The 19,861-nt window shown below is 45.4% G+C and overlaps 1 protein-coding gene across 1 annotated transcript; it reads left to right on the forward strand.

Annotated features, from left to right (window-relative positions):
• Positions 1-13,713: 13,713 nt before the first annotated feature.
• On the forward strand, positions 13,714-17,978 carry LOC129144215 (putative uncharacterized protein CCDC28A-AS1; the record flags this gene model as incomplete). The annotated part of the gene is made up of 2 exons (XM_054685610.1): positions 13,714-13,816; positions 17,914-17,978. Coding segments are annotated over 2 exons (168 nt in total), but the record flags the coding sequence as incomplete, so codon positions are not given.
• Between the last annotated feature and the right edge of the window lie 1,883 nt (positions 17,979-19,861).

Raw genomic sequence — 19,861 nt, forward strand, 5'->3', positions numbered from 1 at the left:
AAGCCAAGGTGGGCAGATCACCTGAGGTCAGGAGTTTGAGACCAGCCTGGCCAACATGCTGAAACCCCATCTCTACTAAAAGTATAAGAATTAGCCATGCCTGTAATCCCAGCTACTCAGGAGGCTGAGACAGGAAAATCACTTGAACCCAGGAGGTGGAGGCTGAAGTGAGCCAAGATTGTGCCACTGCACTCCAGACTGGGCCACAGAGCAAGACTCGGTCTCAAAAAAAAAAAAATCTGTGTTCCTACTTTCAGTTCTTTTGGGTATATACTATGATAAGTCTTGAAGAATGAGAAGGAATTAAGTCAAAAGGGAAAGATAAGCAGTCCAAGAAGAGTGAGTAACTTGTGTAAAGGCACAGGGAGCTATAGTTCAGTTGGCTGTAGAACAGAGAGAGAGGATACGTGCTGAGACAGGAAACTGCAGAGAGAGGCAGGCGCTAGACCTTGAGGGACCTTGTGTGAGAATGGACAGTGAGGGCTAAAAGCAGCCTCAGGTCAAATCCCTGTTTACACTGCTAATGTTGTTTTCTTTTTAACTTCTAAAAAATATTTTAGGCTGGGCACGCCTATAATCCCATCACTTAGGAAGGCCGAGGTGGGTGGATCACCTAAGGTCAGGAGTTTAAGACCAGCCTGACCAATATAGTGAAACCCCATTTCTACTAAAAATACAAAAATTATCCGGGCATGGTGGTGTGCGCCTGTAGTCCCAGCTACTTGGGAGGCTGAGACAGGATAATTGCTTGAACTCGGGAGGTGGAGGTTGCGGTGAGCTGAGATTGTGCCACTGCCCTCCAGCCTGGGCAATAGAGCAAAATTCCATCTCAAAAAAAAAAAAAAGTATATACACACACACACACACACACACACACACAAATATACACACACACACACACACGCACACATTTAATCTTTATTATTTTGTAAAATGTAGAGATTGAATCTCACTATGTTGCTGCCCAGGCTGGTCTCAAACCCATGGCCTCAAGGGATCCTCCTGCCTCAGCCTCCCAAAGTGCTGGGATTACAGGTGTGAAGCAGCACACCTGGCCTTCACTGCTTTTTTTTTTTTTTTTTTTAAGACAAAGTCTCACTTTCTCATGCAGGCTGGAGTGCAGTGGCACCATTTGGGCTCACTGCAGCCTCGACAACCTGGGCTCAAGTGATCCTCCTACCTCAACCTCCTAAGTAGCTGGGACTACAGGCGCCTGCCACCACACCTGGCTGCTTTCTGTATTTTTTGTAGTGACAGGTTCTCGCCATGTTGCCCAGGCTGGTCTCGAACTCATGAGCTCAAGCCATTCACTTGCCTCAGCTTCCCAAAGTGTTAAGATTACAAGCATGAACCACTGTGCCTGGCCTCACTGCTATTCTTAAAGTGACCACTGTAATGTACCTTTAAGCAACTACTCAAAAACAATGTTTTTCCGGCAAAAAGGTTGGGACCTAATGCAAATGATCACTAGAACATGAACACACATCGTTGTGACCCGAGTCTTATGTTTCCCTCACAATAGTCCCCCTCGCTCTACAGAAGTTCAATTAATAGTAGTGGAATGCTAAATTGACTAATTACTTATGGTCAATGGATCTGTGCTATTTCACAAAATCTTTTGCTCAATATAGTATTCTCTAATGCATTGCTTTTATTTGACTGAATTCTTTTCAGAATCAACTAAGCCAGAGCACAAATCCGATTATGAGATTGTACATTTAACTCTCCAGCTGACTTTCTCTGTAAGGCAGGATGAATCCCTTCAGTCATGTTGAAAATGGTGCCAAGTGGCCGGGAGCGGTGGCTCACGCCTGTAATCCCAGCACTTTAGGAGGCCAAGGCGGGCAGATCACGAGGTCAGGAGATCGAGACCATCCTGGCTAACATGGTGAAACCCCGTTTCTACTAAAAATACAAAAAAATTAGCCAGGCTTGATGGCGGGCACCTGTAGTCCCAGCTACTCAGGAGGCTGAGGCAGGAGAATGGCGTGAACCTGGGAGGCAGAGGTTGCAGTGAGCCGAGATCACGCCATTGCACTCCAGCGTGGGCGACAGAGCAAGACTCCGTCTCAAAAAAGAGAGAGAAAATGGTGCCAAGTAAACTCTTGGACCCACACAGATATGAATTGATTTTATGACAGTGCAACCAAGGCTCCCATAATCTATTTATTTCTATAATTAGTCTTTTTTTTTTTCTTTTTTTTGAGATGGAGTCTCGATCTGTCGCCCATGCTGGAATGCAGTGGCGCGATCTCAGCTCACTGCAGCCTCTGCCTCCCAGGTTCAAGCAATTCTCCTGCCTCAGCTTCCTGTGTAGCTGCGACTACAGGTGCCGGCCACCACGCACAGCTAAATTTTTTTGTATTTTTAGTAGATATGGGGTTTCACCATGTTGGTCAGGCTGGTCTCGAACTCCCGACCTTAGGTGATCCACCCGCCTCAGCCTCCCAAAGTGTTGGGATTACAGGCGTGAGCCACCGCGCTCAGTTTATAATTAGTCTTAATCCCATGTGAACCCAGTTGCATTGTAGAGAAATAGATGGCAAGCTCTGAGTGTGTGTGTGTCTGTGTGCATGTGTGTGTAGCATAGTTTAATACTGGTAGTATTTGGGTATTTCTCACAATGTTAAGGAACGCTGTAGCATCACAAATGGACAAGCACTTCTCACAAGAGGATCCATGAATAATGTCCATGTGTTCTTCAGGTAGTTTCACTTTTCTGGAATTTATGTTTATGCTTTTGCTTATCAAGTGAAATAATAGTAAAAGTTAAGAACCACTGTGTTAGGCCAGGCGCAGTGGCTCACGCCTGTAATCCCAACACTTTGGGAGGCTGAGGCAGTTGGATCACCTGAGGTTGGGAGTTCGAGACCAGCCTGGTCAACATGGTGAAACCCCCGACTGTAAAATTAGCTGGGGGTGGTGGCGGCCGCCTGTAATCCCAGCTACTCAGGGGGCTGAGGCAGGAGAATCGCTTGAACCCGGGAGGGAGAGGTTGCAGTGAGCCGAAATTGTGCCACTGCACTCCAGCCTGGGTGACAGAGTGAGACCCCGTCTCAAAAACAAAAAAAAAGAACCACTGTGTTGATTTTTCAACAAAAGTCACTTGTCGGATGGAGGTTTGCTTTGTCTGTATGTGTGTGTGGTGGTGGGAAGGTGGGGATGCGTGGGGTCACTTCAGTTGGTGATGAGTAAGATGGTTCACAGATCCAAAATGCCATAAAACCAGAGCTCTGGGCTGGATCTCTTCAAACATAGCTCGCTCAAAGTAGCCAGAGTCTAAAGTGACCTCAGATATCAGGTAGCAATACAATAAGTCAGCAATATGAACTGGGACCAAGGCAGGAGGGACGTCCCCAGACACTTTGATCAAGGCCCAGTGGTCGTGGCAAAAGACAGCCTGGTCCTCCTGCTTTAGGGACCAATCACTGCGCACATGAAGTTTGATCTTCATCTCTCAGGATCATGCAGTCTTTTTTTTTTTTTTTTTCAAATGAGTTGGTTTGATTCCAGGTGATACAGAATTTAGAGTAGAACAAAAACCAGAGCAGCTGAGCAAATTCACAGCTAAGGTAAGAATGGCTGAGTGAAAAATCTGAAGAGATGATGAGCCACTATAATATATATATATGTTTTTAACAAAAGTTTATTTTTAAATGGACCACAGGGGCCAGATGCGGTGGCTTATACCTGTAATCCCAGCACTTTGGGAGGCTGAAGCAGGTGGATCATTTGAGCTCAGGAGTTCAAGACCAGCCTGGGCGACATGGTGAGACCTCGTCTCTACTAAAAATACAAAAAAAAATTGCCAGGCCTCATGGCACACACCTGTAGTCCCAGCTACTTGGGAAGCTGAGGTAGAAGAATCACTTGAACCCGGGAAACGGAGGTTTCAGTGAGCCAAAACAGAGGGAGATTTGTCTCAAAAAAAGAAAAAAAAAAAGTACCACAGGCTGCAAGAAAACACTTTATTCTAGATGTAGGTGGCAAAGGATGTTATACTAGGGAATCCAGATATTTAATTTTATTTAATATTTTTTCTTTTAATTTTTTTTGTTTTTTGTTTTTTGTTTTTTGTTTTTGAGATGGAGTCTTGCTCTGTCGCCCAGGCTGGAGTGCAGCCTTGGCCTCCCAAAGTGCTGTCATTACAGGTGTGAGCCACTAAGCCCAGACTTTATTTTTATTTTTTTAATTCTATTTTGAGACAAGGTCTGGCTCTATCACCCAGGCTAAAGTGCAGTGGAGTGATCTCGGCTCACTGCAACCTCTGCCCCCTGGGCTCAAGCAATCCTTTCACCTCAGCTCTCAGCTTCCTGAGTAGCTGGGACTACAGGTGCACACAACCACGCCCAAATAATTTTTGTATTTTTTGTAAAGACAAAGTTTTGCCATTTTGCCCAGGCTGGTCTCGAACTCGTGGCCTCAAGCAACCTGTCCACCTTAGCCTCCCAAAGTGCTGGGATTAGAGGCATGAGCCACTGTGACCAGCCTCCTTCTTTTTTTTTTTTTTTTGAGACAGAGTCTCCCTTTGTCTCCCAGGCTGGAGTGCAGCAGCGAGATCTCAGCTCACCGCAACGTCCGCCTCCCGGGTTCAAGTGTTTCTCCTGCCTCAGCCTCCCAGGCACCCACCATCATACCCAGCTAATTTTTGTATTTTTAGTAGAGACAGGGTTTCGCCCTGTTGGCCAGGCTGGTCTGGAACTCCTGACCTCAAGTGATCCGCCCACCTCAGCCTCCCACAGTGCTGGGATTACAGGCATGAGCCAGTGTGCCAGGCCCCTCCTTGTGTCTTAAAATCAACTCTGAGGTGTATGGGTGATAAGAAGAATTCATATTTATCATACTCTCTTTTATTCAATTTAAATGTGTTGCTAAGTATTATATACTGTATTTGCTTAGGATTTAAGTTCAATTGTATATAACAGAACTTCATCTCCCCTCTGCCCTGTCAAAAAAAAAAAAAAAGGCATACATGAGACAGTAGCTTATTTCAGCCTCAGATATAAGCATGACTGTTGGCACTTGGGGTGGTGGAGTGGCCCCAGTTGCCATTCTGCCACCCACAGGTGTTGGCCTGTCACATGAGTGAAGATGGCTCAACACCGAGGCCCTGTTCCAAGTCACAGGAGAGAGGGAGGTTGGTGAAAGAGGAATACCACCTCTCTTTAAGGGTGCATTCCAGAAGTGGCACTTCCAATGGCCACAATTAATCACAGGGCCATAAGCAACTGCAAAGATTGCTGGAAATGTAGCCATTATGAGTGACAATGGGGTTCTCTGACAAGGAAGAAGGGCAGAGAAGTCATTAGCGGACTAGCAATCTCTGCAAATATGTTTTATCTTTTTCTAAAAAAGGAAAAAAAAGAAAAAGAAAATGTAGTTCTAAAAGAGAAACCCCCCCCACTCCACATTTTACCTGGTGGTGGATTCCCCCTCCTCCCCGTTTCAACCTAAAAGTCATTTCCTCAGAGAACCTGCCTTGGGTTTTCCCCTTTCTTCCTTTCACCATCTCTGGCCCACTTTGAGATGAGATCTCTGTTATTCTCTGTCAACAGCATTTCTCTTCAGAGCACTTACCATCACTGACATGAATGACTCACTATTATGACTACATGTATGATGTCTGCCTCCTGAACTGCACTCAGAGCTTTGTAAGGACAGGTATTGAACCTGCCCAATTCACAGGTGCCCCTTGGCAAAGTCTCTAGCCAAATCTCTCTGCCGGGCACGGTAGCTCACACCTGTAATCCCAGAACTTTGGGAGGCCGAGGCAGGCGGATCACTTGAGGCCAGGAGTTCAAGACCAGCCTGGCCAGTATGGTAAAACCACATCTGTACTAAAAATACAAAAATTAGCCAGGTGTGGTGGCATGCGCCTGTAATCCCACCTACTTTGGAGGCTGAGGCAGGAAAATCACTTGAACCTGGGAGGCAGAGATTGCAGTGAGCTAAGACCACGCCATTGCATCCCAGCCTGGGCAACAAGAACAAAACTCCATCAAGGAAGGAAGGAAGGAAGGAGGGAGGGAGGGAAGGAGGAAAGGAAGGAAGGAAGGAAGGAAGGAGCCAGACGAGGTGGCTCATGCCTGTAATCCTAGCTCTTTGGGAGGCCGAGGCGGGGAGGCAGAGGTTGCAGTGAGCTGAGACCACCCCATTGCACCCCAGCGTGGACAACAAGAACAAAACTCCATCAAGAAAGGAAGGAAGGAAGGAGTGAGCTGGACGCAGTGGCTCATGCCTGTAATCCCAGCTCTTTGGGAAGCTGAGGTGGGCGGATCATGAGGTCCAGAGGTCGAAACCATCCTGGCTAACATGGTGAAACCCTGTCTCTACTGAAAATACAAAAAATTAGCTGGGCATGGTGGTGGTCGCCTGTAGTCCCAGCTACTCAGGAGGCTGAGGCAGGAGAATGGCGTGAACCCGGGAGGCAGAGCTTGCAGTGAGCCAAGATAGCACCACTGCATTCCAGCCTGGGCAAGAGAGCGAGACTCCATCTCAAAAAAAAAAAAAAAAAAGGAAGGAAGGAAAAAGAAAGGGAAGGAAGGAAGGAAAGGAAAGAAAGAGAAAGAAAGAAAGAAAGAAAGAAAGAAAGAAAGAAAGAAAGAAAGAAAGAAAGAAAGAAAGACAGACAAAGAAAGAAAGAAAGAAAGAGAAAGAAAGAGAAAGAAAGAAAAAAGTTATGGTGTTCACAAAAAGATTCTCAATTATGGACATAACCAATTTGCTTGAATTCATTTTTATTTTAAAAATAAATAGGCCAGGCATGGTGGCTCATGCCTGTAATCCCAGTACTGTGGGAGGCCAAGGTGGGTGCATCACGAGGTCAGGAGTTCGAGACCGGCCTGGCTAACATGGTGAAACCCCATCTCCACTAGAAGTACAAAAAGTAGCTGGGCATGGTGCTGAGCACCTGTAATCCCAGCTACTCAGGAGGCTGAGGCAGGAGAATTACTTGAACCAGGTGGGCGGAGATTGCAATGAGCAGAGATCATGCCACTGCACTCCAGCCTGAGCAACAGAGCAAGACTCCATCTGAAAAAAAAAAACCAAGATCATCATATGCAATGCATGTACCTTGATTGGATTCTAAATCAGGGGAAAATAGTATAAAGGATATTTTGGAGACAAATGGGGAAATTTAAATAAACTGTGCTGGCCGGGTGTGGTGGCTCACACATGTAATCCCAGCGCTTTGCAAGGCCAAGGAGGGCAGATCACGAGGTCAGGAGTTCGAGACCAGCCTGACCAACATGGTGAAACCCCGTCTCTACTAAAAATACAAAAATTAGCCAGGCATGGTGGCGTGCGCCTGTAATCCCAGCTACTTGGGAGGCTAAGAATAGCTTAAACACGGGAGTCTGTCTGAAAAAAAAAAAAAAGGATAAATATACACACATATATACGTATGTATATACACACACACACACACATATATAGATTGTGCTATTGTCTTAATTTTATTTTGTTTTGTTTTTTGTTTTTTTTGAGACGCAGTCTCGCCCTATCACCCAGGCTTGAGTGCAGTGGCACGATCTAGGCTCACTGCAACCCCCGCCTCCTGGGTTCAAGGGATTCTCCTGCCTCAGCTGCTGGAGTAGCTGGCATTACAGGCACCTGCCACCACGCGTGGCTAATTTTTTTTTTCTTTTTCTTTTTTTTGAGACGGAGTCTCACTCTGCCACCAGGCTGGAATGCAGTAGCACAATCTTGGCCCACTACAACCTCCGCCTCCCAGGTTCAAGTGATTCGCCTGCCTCAGCCTCCCCAGTAGCTTGGACTGCAGGCTCATGCCACCACGCCCAGCTAATTTTTGTATTTTTAGTAGAGACGGGGTTTCACCATGTTGGCCAGGATGGTCTTGATCTCTTAACCTCATGATCTGCCTGCCTCAGCCTCCCAAAGTACTGGGATTACAGGCATGAGCCACCACAACCAGCACTCTGAAAGTTTTTGCTGCCCCAAAATTCATACGTTGAAACCTAACCCTCAAGGAGATGATATTAAAAGCTAGGGTTCATTGGGAGGTGAGGTGAGTAGGTCATGAGAATAGAACCCTCATGAATGGGAGGCCTTAGGAAAGAGGCCCCAGGCAGGGCACGATGGCTCACGCCTATAATCCCAGCACTTTGGGAGGCTGAGGCAGGTGGATCACCTGAGGTTGGGAGTTCGAGATCAGCCTGGTCAACATGATGAAACCTGTCTTTACTAAAAATACAAAACTTAGCTGGGCGTGGTGATGTACATCTGTAATCCCAACTACTCGGGAGGCTGAGGCAGAAGAATCATTTGAACCCGGGAGGGGGAGCTTGCAGTGAGCAGAGATTGTGCCACTGCACTACAGCCTGGCTGACAAGAGCGAGACTCCATATTACAAAAAAAAAAAAAAAAAAAAAAAAGGTCAAACCCCAATTCGACTAAAACAAAAATTAGCCAGGCATGGTGCCACACATCTGTAGTCCCAGCTATTTGGGAGGCTGAGGAACAAGAATTGCTTGAATCCAGGGAGCAGAAGTTGTAGTGAACCGAGATAGCACCATTGCACTCCAGCCTGGGTGACAGAGACTTTCTCTCAAAAAAAAAAATTTACGGAATCAGCATGAAAGAAAATAGTCCCCTTTGTCTGTTTCTCTAACATGTTTTCACCAGTCTTCGTTTTTGTTTTTTGTTTTTTGTTTTGAGACAGAGTCTCACTCTGTCGCCGAGGCTGGAGTACAGTGGCACTGTGTCAGCTCACTGCAACCTCCGCCTCCTGGGTTCAAGCAATTCTCCTGCCTCAACCTCCTGAGTAGCTGGGATTACAGGTGTCCACCACCACGCCTGGCTAGTTTTATATTTTTAGTAGAGACGGGGTTTCACCATGTTGGCCAGGCTGGTCTTGAACTCCTGACCTCAGGTGATCCGCCTGCCTCGGCCTCCCAAAGTGCTGGGATTACAGGCGTGAGCCACTGCACCCGGCCTGTTTTCACCAAAGTCTTAAAGACAGATCCAATATATTACTTTTTAAAAGTAAGTTTCTATATCCAAGAGGATATAGGATAAGGCAAGAGGAACTTCAAATGCTCTCAGAGAAAGCAAGAGGATGCTCATAGAATTGACCTGGATAAGTCGGGTGCATGGCGGTTCACGCATAAACCCAGCACCTTAGAAGGCCGAGATGAGAGGATCTTTTGAGCCCAAGAGTCAGAGCCCAGCCTGGACAACATAGGGAGACCCCACCTCTACAAAAAAATAAAATAAAATATCACAAAATAAAATAAAAGAATTTATCTAGATAGATATGTCTGTCACAACTACTTTGAGAAAAGCTTCTGGAATATGACCAATACCCCCAGGACCCATCAATTTATGGCCACTAATGAAATACCAAAGCACATGACTAGCAATATTTAAGGAGTCTTCCTACTCACTGTGAAGAAGCATCCAGAAGAAAAAAAAGTCATACATCATTTTAGAATATTAAAAAGTCTGATAAGATAATTTGATTAGTTTTGTTTTGTTTGTTTGTTTTTTTGAGACAGAGTCTCACTCTGTCTCCCAGGCTGGAGTGCAGTGGCATGATCTCGGCTCACTGCAACCTCTGCCTCCTGGGTTTTACGCCATTCTCCTGCCTCAGCCTCCCGAGTAGCTGAGACTACAGGCATGCACCAGCTACGCCCGGGTAATTTTCTTGTATTTTTAGTAGAGATGGGGTTTCACCATGTTTGCCGGGATGGTCTCGAACTCCTGACCTTGTGATCCGCCCGCCTCGGCCTCCCAAAGTGCTGGGATTACAGGCATGAGCCACCGCGCCCGGTGAGAATTTGATTAGTTTTTGTCCTCATTTCAAGGAAGGCCACTTCCAGAATGAGGGCAGAAATGAAGTACGTCTTAAAACAAAGGCTAGGAGCAAAAGAGGGAATGGAAAATACAAACTAATTGGGAAGCATTTTGTGTACACACAGCCACATGCATGACGCTGGGTTTATGGTATGACTCTTCCATTTTCACCAAAGACACCTTTCCTAGGGCTGCCACAACAAACTACCACAAACTGGGTGGCTTCAAACAATAGAAACTTATTCTCCACAGTTGTGGGATCCAAAAGTTCCAAACTGAGGTGCCAGCAGGGCCACATTCTCTCTCCTAGCTTCTGGAAGTTTCTGGCAATTCCAGATTTTCCCTGTATTTTCCCTGTATTACAGCTGCTTACTCCAACCTCCGCTTCTGCCATCACACGGCTTCGTTGCTCTCTGTGTCTGTGGCTTCACGTGGCCCTCTTATTTCTGTGTCATCTCCGTGTCTCTTCTCCTCTTCCTACAAGGACACTATACATATTAGATTTAGGAGGTCCACCCTAAATCATCTGAATATAGCTTTATTTTATTTTATTTTATTTTATTTTATTTTATTTTAAGACAGAATCTCGATCTGTTGCCCAAGCTAGAATGCAGTGGCGTGATCTTGGCTCACTGCAGCCTCTGCCTCCCAGGTTCAAGCGATTCTTGTGCCTCAGCCTTGCAAGTAGCTGAGAGTACAGGTACGCACCACCACGCTTTTTTTTGTTTGTTTATTTGTTTGTTTGTGTGTTTTGAGACCGAGTCTCGCTCTGTCGCCCAGGCTAAAGGGCAGTGGCACAGTCTCGGCTCACTGCAGCCTCTGCCTCCAGGTTCAAGCGATTCTCATGCCTTAGCCCCCTGAGTATCTGGGACTACAGGAGCATTTTTTTATTTTTATTTAATTTGTTTATTTATTTGTTTATTTGTTTTTTGGAAGGGAGTCTCTCTCTGTCGCCCAGGCTGGAGTGCAGTGGCACAATCTCAGTTCACTGCAGCCTCTGCCTCCTAGTTTCAAGCGATTCTCCTGCCTCAGCCTCCCAAGTAGCTGGGATTACCTGTGCGTGCCACCATGTCTGGCTAATTTTTGTATTTTTAGTAGAGATGGGGTTTCACCATGCTGCCCAGTCTGGTCTCCAACTCCTGAGCTCAGGCAATCCACCTGCCTCGGCCTCCCAAAGTGCTAGAATTACAGGCATGAGCTACGACACCTGGCCTGAACATACCTTAACTACATTTGCAATTACTTTATTTTAAAATAAGGTCCAATTGGCAGGCACCAGGAGTTAAGACATCAACATGGTTTTGGGGTGAACATAATTTAACCTTCAACAACACTAAATAGTTAGCCAGTTGACTAGTACCATATTTAATTGATCATCTACATAAGAGCTTCAGGACCTGTGGGTTAAATCTAGGCCAAAAAGAAAAATCTAGGCCAAAAGATATGGTCTCTTCACTCAAGAACTTGTATGAGAATAGTTATTATAAAACAATTTTGAAGGCCATTATTGCTAAAAAAAAAAAATTTATATTAGTGCTGTTTATAAGGTTAAAAAATAGAAACAACCTAATTATCCAATTATAAGGTTTTATAAAAGTAGAGTGACCAATTCATCCTAGTTTGTACAGGACTTTCCAATAAAAGTTCTCTATCCCAAGAACCCTCTCCAACTGAGGCAAGTGGGAATGGTTGGTCACCCTATAGCAATGCAGTAGACTAACAAGCAATTTCATTTAAAAATATGCTAACAAAGATTTTTTTTGAGGATATGGGAAAATGTTTATGATATAATGTTAAGCAACAACAAAAAAAGCAAAATTCAAAAGGCTATAACCAGTATAATCTTAATCATGCAAATTACCAAAAAAAAAAGTTTTTATAGAAAAATAACTGGTACAAAGTATGCTAAAAGGCTAACTGCAGTTGCCTCTATATAGTGGGATTTTAGAAAATTTTCTTTGATGCTTCTTTACACTTAAATAATGTACTTCCCAAATTTTCTCTCAGTGAATATGCATTGCTTAATTGGGAAAAAAATTAAAGGAAAAAACAAATAATAAATTTCTGGATGGAAATTAGCCTCTTAGGCTGGGCACAGTGGCTCACGCCTGTAATCTCAGAACATTGGGAGGCTGAGGCAGGCGGATCACCTGAGGTCAGGAGTTCCAGACCAGCCTGGGCCAACGTGGCAAAGCCCCATCTGTACTAAAAATACAAATATTAGCCGGGCATGGTGGCGCATGCCTGTAATCCCAGTTACTTGGGAGGCTGAGGCAAGAGAATCGTTTGAATGTGGGAGGCAGAGGTTACAGTGAGCCGAGATTGCGCCACTGCAGTCCAGCCCAGGCGACAGAGCAAGACTCTGTCTCACAAAAAAAAAAAAAAAAAAAGGAAATTAGCTTCTTAAATTTCTACTACAATTACTCTCATTGAATAATTAAAATAAGTCTTAATAAGTATTTACTATGTGCTGAACAATAGAACTTATCTTATCATTATTCCTTACTATAAAACCACTCTGCAATGAAGGTACTGCTGTGATCACCGTCTTTCAGATGAAGAAACTAAGGCTCTCAGAGGTGAGTAACTTGCCAGCTGGATAATGGACAAGCTAGGACTCCAGCCCCTCTCTGAACCGCAATAGTACTCAGGAACCTTATCCATTTGATCAATGTCTGCAGCAGCACGTTCTAGTGTACCCCACTATTTCCCCAAGTGTTTGCTATGAGACTCCCTCAAGCTGCTGATGTACACAAATAAAAGGAAGTCTGAGTTGAAGTGGTTCATAGAAAAGTTCAGAAAAGAGGTCAAGCACAGTGGCTCACACCTGTAATCCTAGCACTTTGGGAGGCCGAAGCCAGTGGATCATCTGAGCTCAGGAGTTCAAGACCAGTGTGGTCAACCTGGAGAAACCCCGTCTCTACTAAAAATACAAAAATTAGCCAGGCATGGTGGTACACACCTAGAATCCCAGCTACTCGGGAGGCTGAGGCAGGAGAATCGCATGAACCCAGGAGGCAGAGGTTGCTGTGAGCCGAGATCACGCCCCTGCACTCCAGCCTGGGTCAAAAAGTGAGACTCCGTCTCAAAAAAGAAAAAAAAAGTTATTTTTCTCACTCATTTGTATAAACATAATTATTACTAGTTTTTTATTCTTATTCTTTGTGCATTCCTTTGACATTTTTTTCTTTCTTTCTTTCTTTCTTTTTTAATTTTTGAGACAGAGTTTCACTCTTGTCACCCAGGCTGGAGTGCAATTGCATAATCTCAGCTCACTACAACTTCCACTTTTAGAGTACAAGCATTTCTCCAGCCTCACCCTCCTGAGTGAGTGGTTAGGATTACAGGTACCCGCCACCATGCCTGCCTAATTTTTCTTTTTTCTTTTTCTTTTTCAGCTGGAGTCTTGCTCTATCACCCAGGCTGGAGTGCAGTGGCGTGATCTTGGCCCACTGCAATCTCTGCCTCCCAGGTTCGAGCAATTCTCCTGCCTCAGCTTCCGAAGTAGAGGGGAGTACAGGCATCCGCCATCAAGCCCAGCTCACCTAATTACAATTAGGCCAAGTGCGGTGGCTCATGACTGTAATCCTAGCACTTGGGGAGGCAGGTGGATCACCTGAGGTCAGGAGTTCAAGACCAGCCTGACCAACATGGTGAAATCCCAACTCTACTAAAAATACAAAAATTAGTCAGGCATGGTGGCAGGTGTCTGTAATCCCAGCTACTCAGTAGGCTGAGGCAGGAGAATCGCTTGAACCTGGGAGGCTGAGGGTGCAGTGAGCTGAGATTGTGCCATTGCACTCCAGCCTGGGCAACAAGAGCAAAACTCTGTCTCAAAAAATTAATTAATTAATTGTGTTTTGTTGTTTTTCTTTGAGACGGAGTCTTGCTCTATCACCCAGGCTGGAGTGCGGTGGCATGATCTCAGCTCACTGCAACCTCTGCCTCCCAGGTTCAAGCGATTCGCCTGCCTCAGCCTCCCGAGTAGCTGGGATTGCAGGCACCAGCCGCCATGCCTGGCTAATTTTTGTATTTTAGTAGAGATGGGGTTTCACCATGTTAGCCAGTTTGGTCTCGAATGCTTGACCTCAGGTGATCCACCCACCTCAGCCTCCCGAGGTGCTGGGATTACAGGCGTGAGCCACCACGCCTGGCCTAATTTTAATTAAAAAGAGGATTTTAATAATTTTTGGCACATTGACTGTGTACTTATTTTATATATTCTTACTGCTGTAGCTTTTGAAGTCACAGAATGGTAAACATATTCTAGAAATTGATAGTATGATAGGTTTTAGAGAAGAAGAGATTTTAGGTGCTTTTTTGTCAGTAGTTAGGGTAAGTTAATCTTTTATGTTTTAGCTCCTGTTATTGATAGAGTGGAGACAAAAAAAGTGGGGAATTTTGTAATAAAATCTCCCCGCTGTAAACAATGACTTTCCAAGAAATATTAGAGGAAATTGTTTCTTTGTAATAATGATCACAGATAGTGGAACCCCCTTACTAATTTGTGATGTTCCCCATCTGGGTGCATGTTCTCTAAGACTGAGTTTGTTGTAAATCAATTAGAAATGCCCAGAAACATAAGCATGATTCTCTTTACAGACACGTACATGCATGAAAGAGAACCTTAATGGGGCAGTCTCTAGGCTTAAGGAGGACATTGCATTTTCTTTCTTTTATTTTTTTGAGATGGACTCTTGCTCTGTAACCCAGGCTGGAGTGCCATGGCGCAATCTCGGTTCACTGCAACCCCCACCTCCCGGGTTCCAGCGATTCTCCTGCCTCAGCCACCCAAGTAGCTGAAATTACAAGCTCCCACCACCACACCTGGCTAATTTTTTGTATTTTCAGTAGAGTCAGGGTTTCACCATGTTGGTCAGGCTGGTCTTAAACTCCTGACCTCAGATGCTCTGCCCGCCTCGGCCTCCCAAAGTACTGGGATTACAGACGTGAGCCACTGTGCCTGACCTGCATTTTCTTAAATAAGAGACAAACCTAGTAACTGAAAAATAGGAAAAATGTCCACTCACAAATTTTAGTAATCTTAATTGAATTTGGAGAGAAAAAACAAAATACTTTTAAAACTGCAGTGTGATGACGTATATAAATCACAATAATTCTTTTAATTATTCCATTAATTTGTGAATAAAAGCAATTTGGTTGAGGATCGCTTGGGCCAGAGAGGTCAAGATTGCAGTGAGCCGTGATGGTGCCACTGCACTCCAGCCTGAGTGACAGAGTGCGACCCTGACTCAAAAAAAAAAAAAAGAAAAGAAAAGTATTAAAAAGACAGGGGTGTGTTCTTTTTTTTTTTCCTTTTCTTTTCTAAGATGGAGTCTTATTCTGTCACCCAGGCTGGAGTGCAGTGGCACAATCTTGACTCACTGCAACCTCTACCTCCTGGGTTCAAGCAATTCTTCTGCCTCAGCCTCCTGAGTAGCTAGGACTACAGGTATGCACCACCACGCCTGGCTAAGTTTTTGTATTTTTAGTAGAGATGGGGTTTCACCATGTTGACCAGGCTGGTCTCAAACTCCTGACCCCGTGATCGGCCCTCCTCAGCTTCCCAAAGTGTTGGGATTACAGGCATGAGCCACCGCACCCGGCAGAGGTGTGTTCTTTTCACATAACAAGAAGTCTGGAGCTGGGCAGCCCAAGGCTGGTGGTACAGGTGATCAATTATACTTTGGGGGACCCAGGGTCTTTTAACTTTCTCTTCTGTCATCTTTCCCTGAAGGCCTTGATCCTTATACTTGTGTCTTCATGGTCACAACATGGTACACTAGCTGTGTTACAAGAAAGGGGTCTCGATCCAGACCCCAAGAGAGGGTTTTTGGATCTGGCACAAGAAAGAATTCAAGGAAAGTTCATAGGGTAAAGTGAAAGTAAGTTTGTTAAGAAAGTAGAGGAGGCCGGGCACAGAGGCTCATGCCTGTAATCCCAGCACTTTGGGAGGCTGAGGCAGTCCGATCACCTGAGTTTGCAAGTTCGAGACCAGCCTGAGCAACATGGAGAAACCCCGTCTCTACTAAAAATACAAAAATTAGCCGGGCATGGTGGCGCATGCCTGTAATCCCAGCTACTTGGGAGGCTGAGGTAGGAGAATCACTTGAACCTGGGAGGCGTAGGTTGCCGTGAGCCGAGATCACACCACTGCCCTCCAGCCTGGGCAACAAGAGGGAAAACTCTGTCTCAAAAAAAAAAAAAAATGAAAGTAGAGGAATAAAAGAATGTCTACTCCATAGTCAGAGCAGCCTCAAGGGCTGCTGGTTACTCATTTTTATGGTTATTTATTGATGATATGGTAAACAAAGGGTGGATTATTCATGTCTCCCCTTTTTAGACCACGTAGGGTAACTTCCTGACTTTGCCCTGGCATCTGTAAACTGTCATGGCGCTGGTGGGAGTGTAGCAGTGAGGAGGACCAGAGGTCACTCTAGTGGCCATCTTGGTTTTTGGAGGGTTAGAGCCGGCTTCTTTACTGCAACTGTTTTATCATCAAGGTCTTCATGACCTGTGTCTTGTGCCAACCTCCTATCTCATCTTGTGACTTAGAATGCCTTAACTTTCTGGGAATGCAGCCCAGTAGGTTTCAGCCTCATTTTACCCAGCTCCTATTCAAGATGGAGTTGCTCTGGTTCAAATGCCTCTGACAGTTGTACCCTGAACACAATTCAGAAGAAGGAGAAGGGGCATGGGGCCAGTCATCCCTGCCCCCCAACCACTTTGTTTTTTGTTTTTTGTTTTTGTTTTTGAGATAGGTCCTGACTCTGTTGCTCGGGCTCTTGTGCGGTGGCACAATCTCAACTGACTGCAGCCTCAACCTTCCTGTCTCAAGCAATCCTCCCACCTCAGCCTCCTGGGTGACTGAGACTGCAGGCATGCACCATCATGCCAGGCTAATTTTTTTTTGTAGAGAAGGGGTTTTGCCATATTGCCCAGGCTGTTTTTAAATTTCTGGACTGAAGCAATCCGCGTGACCATCAGCCCCATTTTATCCAGAAAAGAAAAGCTTTCTTAGAAGCCTGCATTCAACCGACTTCTTGATGGGCCAGAACTATGACACATATGCACCCCGACTCCAAGTGAGTCCAGAAAAAAAAGTATCGTAGGACTTTGCTGCCCTGAAACACAAGGGGGTTTTATTTCTAAGGAAGACAGAGGGAATGGCTATTGCATAAACAGCTGATAATATGTGCCACCAGCATGAGGGAGACTGAGGAGTGGCCAGAGAAGGAAAAGGGAAAAAAGAGAGTGTGTGATGCTCCCAAACCAGAGGAGATTCTTTTAAAAAGGAGGGAGATGGCCAAGTGTGGTGATCCCAGCACTTTGGGAGGCCGACGCAGGAGGATCACTTGCGCCCAGGAGTTCAAGACCAGCCTGGGAACATAGCCAGACCCCCATTTCTGAGAAAAATAAATAAATAAAAATTTAAAAAAAGAAAAGGAGGGATTCCTAGCACTTTTGGGAGGCTGAGGTAGGCATATCACTCGAGGTCAAGAGTTCCAGACCAGCCTGGCCAACCAACATGGTGAAATCCTGTCTCTACTAAAAATACAATAAGATACTAGGCATGGTGGTGCACACCTGTAATCCCAGCTACTTAGGAGGCTGAGGTAGGAGAAATACTTGAACCTGGGAGGTGGAGGTTGCAGTGAGCCAAGATCACGCCATTGCAATCCAGCCCAGGGAACAAAAGGGAAATTCCGTCTCAAACAAAAAAGAAAAAAGAAAAAACAGAAGAGGAGGGATAGACGAACGGCATCAAATATTCCTAAAAGCCTGAGATGAAGGTAGTGGGGGAGTAAAACAGATTTCACAACATGGAGGTCATTGGTGACAATGACAAGAGCATTGTCATTGATCTGTGCTCATTTCTGTGACATGGTGGGCATGGGAGCCCAAGTGAAGTGAAGTATGCCAAGGAGAGAATAGGATGTGCAGAAGTGGAGACTAATTTTTTTTTTTTTTTTTTTTTGAGACAGAGTCTTGCACCCAGGCTGGAGTGCAGTGGCACGATCTCGGCTCACTGCAAGCTCCGCCTCCCGGGTTCACGCCATTCTCCTGCCTCAGCCTCCTGAGTAGCTGGGACTACAGGCACCCGCCACCGTGCCCGGCTAATTTTTTGTATTTTTAGTAGAGATGGGGTTTCACCGTGTTAGCCAGGATGGTCTTGATCTTCTGACCTCGTGATCCACCCGCCTCGGCCTCCCAAAGTGCTGGGATTACAGGCGTGAGCCATCTCTCCTGGCCAAGTGGAGACTAATTTTATCTGAGGCAGTTGGAGTACAAAGGGCAGTAAAAAGGGAAGAATGTTTTGGGATGGAGGATGTCTATCTCCTCAATTGTTAGGATGGAGCAGTTAATAAATAGCTTAATATCTATCTGAAAACATTAAAGTTCAGAGTGTCATAACCCCGTTTCTTCCCAAAGCTATGTGGCAAGACACATTGAACAGGCTTTGGAGCCAGAAAGAGTTAAGTTTGAATCCTAATTCTGCCACTAACTAGTTGTGTGAACTTAAGCCAGTTGCTTAACCACTGTTCCCATCTGCTCCTAAGTGAAATAAGACAATCCTGCCTACCTCGAAAGCTGTTGAAAGCATAGATGACTGCAAAGTACCTATCATGGTGCCTGGCACATAGTAAATCATTAATAAATGGTACTACCATTCTTGCAGGCCAGAACTAGCATTTATATATCAAGGGTCTAAATGAAAGTCCCATGAGACAAATACAGCAAATGTTTAATAACATTTGTAATTTCCTTTGAGCCAAACCACGGGAAGACAATCAAGCCCATATAGCCATGCTGCATAACACGCACAGCTCAAGCTACTCCTTAATGTTTCCCTATTTGTAATGCGGCAGAAAATCATGTACCTGCTTGTCTCTCTGAGGCTCAAAGTATAGCCAGAGGGCTGAGCAGCAGCTGAGCATCTGCCTCCTCCTTGAAATTCAGGGTCAGCAGGAGGACAGACCCACAAGAACACTCACAAGGGGAGACAGTTCTTTGCAAGGCAGATGTAAGAACAAATACTAAGCAGGAAAATGTGTGCATGCGTGCAGATGAAAAGGTAGGTATCATGAGCGCTCTCATATGATGTGCAAGCTAAGTTTATATTATTACTACTTTATAATAATTATTCTGATTCTTACTTTTATTCAAGTTAGCTCTTTGTCTAAAACCAGGGAAAGGGGTCAATCAGAGTAGGAGATTAGAGAGGTGTTTGTAGGATGAAAGAAGGAATTCTAGGCCAGGCGCAGTGGCACTCACCTGTAATCCCAGCACTTTGGGAGGCTGAGGCAGGTGGATCACCTGAGGTCAGGAGTTCAAGACCAGCCTGGCCAACATGGTGAAACCCCGTCTCTACTAAATATACAAAATTAGACGGGTGTGGTGTCACACGCCTGTAATACCAGCTACTCAGGAGGCTGAGCAGGAGAATCACACTTGAACTCGAGAGGCAGAGGTTGCAGTCAGCCGAGATCTAGCCATTGCACTCCAGCCTGGGCAAAAAGAGCGAAACTCCACCTCAAAAAAAAAAGCACGGCAGAATTCTAGTTTCTCTATCCTGCACACCACACTGAATGATCTTCTGACTCTGATAGAATTAGAGTATTGATGGGCCGGGCACGGTGGCTCACACCTGTAATCCCAGCGCTTTGGGAGGCCAAGGCAGGTGGATCACGAGGTCAGGAGTTTAAGACTAGCCTGGCCAAGATGGTGTAACCCTGTCTCTACTAAACATACAAAAATTAGCCGAGCACTTTGTCAGGCATGTGTAATCCCAGCTACTCGGGAGGCTGAGGCAGGAGAATTGCTTGAACTCAGGGTGCGGAGGTTGCAATGAGCCGAGATCATGCCACTGCACTCCAGCCTGGGCGGCAGAGTGAGACTCCTTCTCAAAAAAAAAAAAAAAAAAATTAGAGTATTGATGAAGATGCCACTGGCTTGTGGGGGAACAGGGCCATTGTGCCTTACCCTGTACTGCACACTGAGCACAGCAGCCGAGAGGGCACAAACACTGGAGCCAGGCTGTCTT

This window comes from Pan troglodytes, chromosome 5 (genome assembly GCF_028858775.2).
Source record: "Pan troglodytes isolate AG18354 chromosome 5, NHGRI_mPanTro3-v2.0_pri, whole genome shotgun sequence".
In the NCBI taxonomy this organism is placed as follows: Eukaryota; Metazoa; Chordata; class Mammalia; order Primates; family Hominidae; genus Pan; species Pan troglodytes.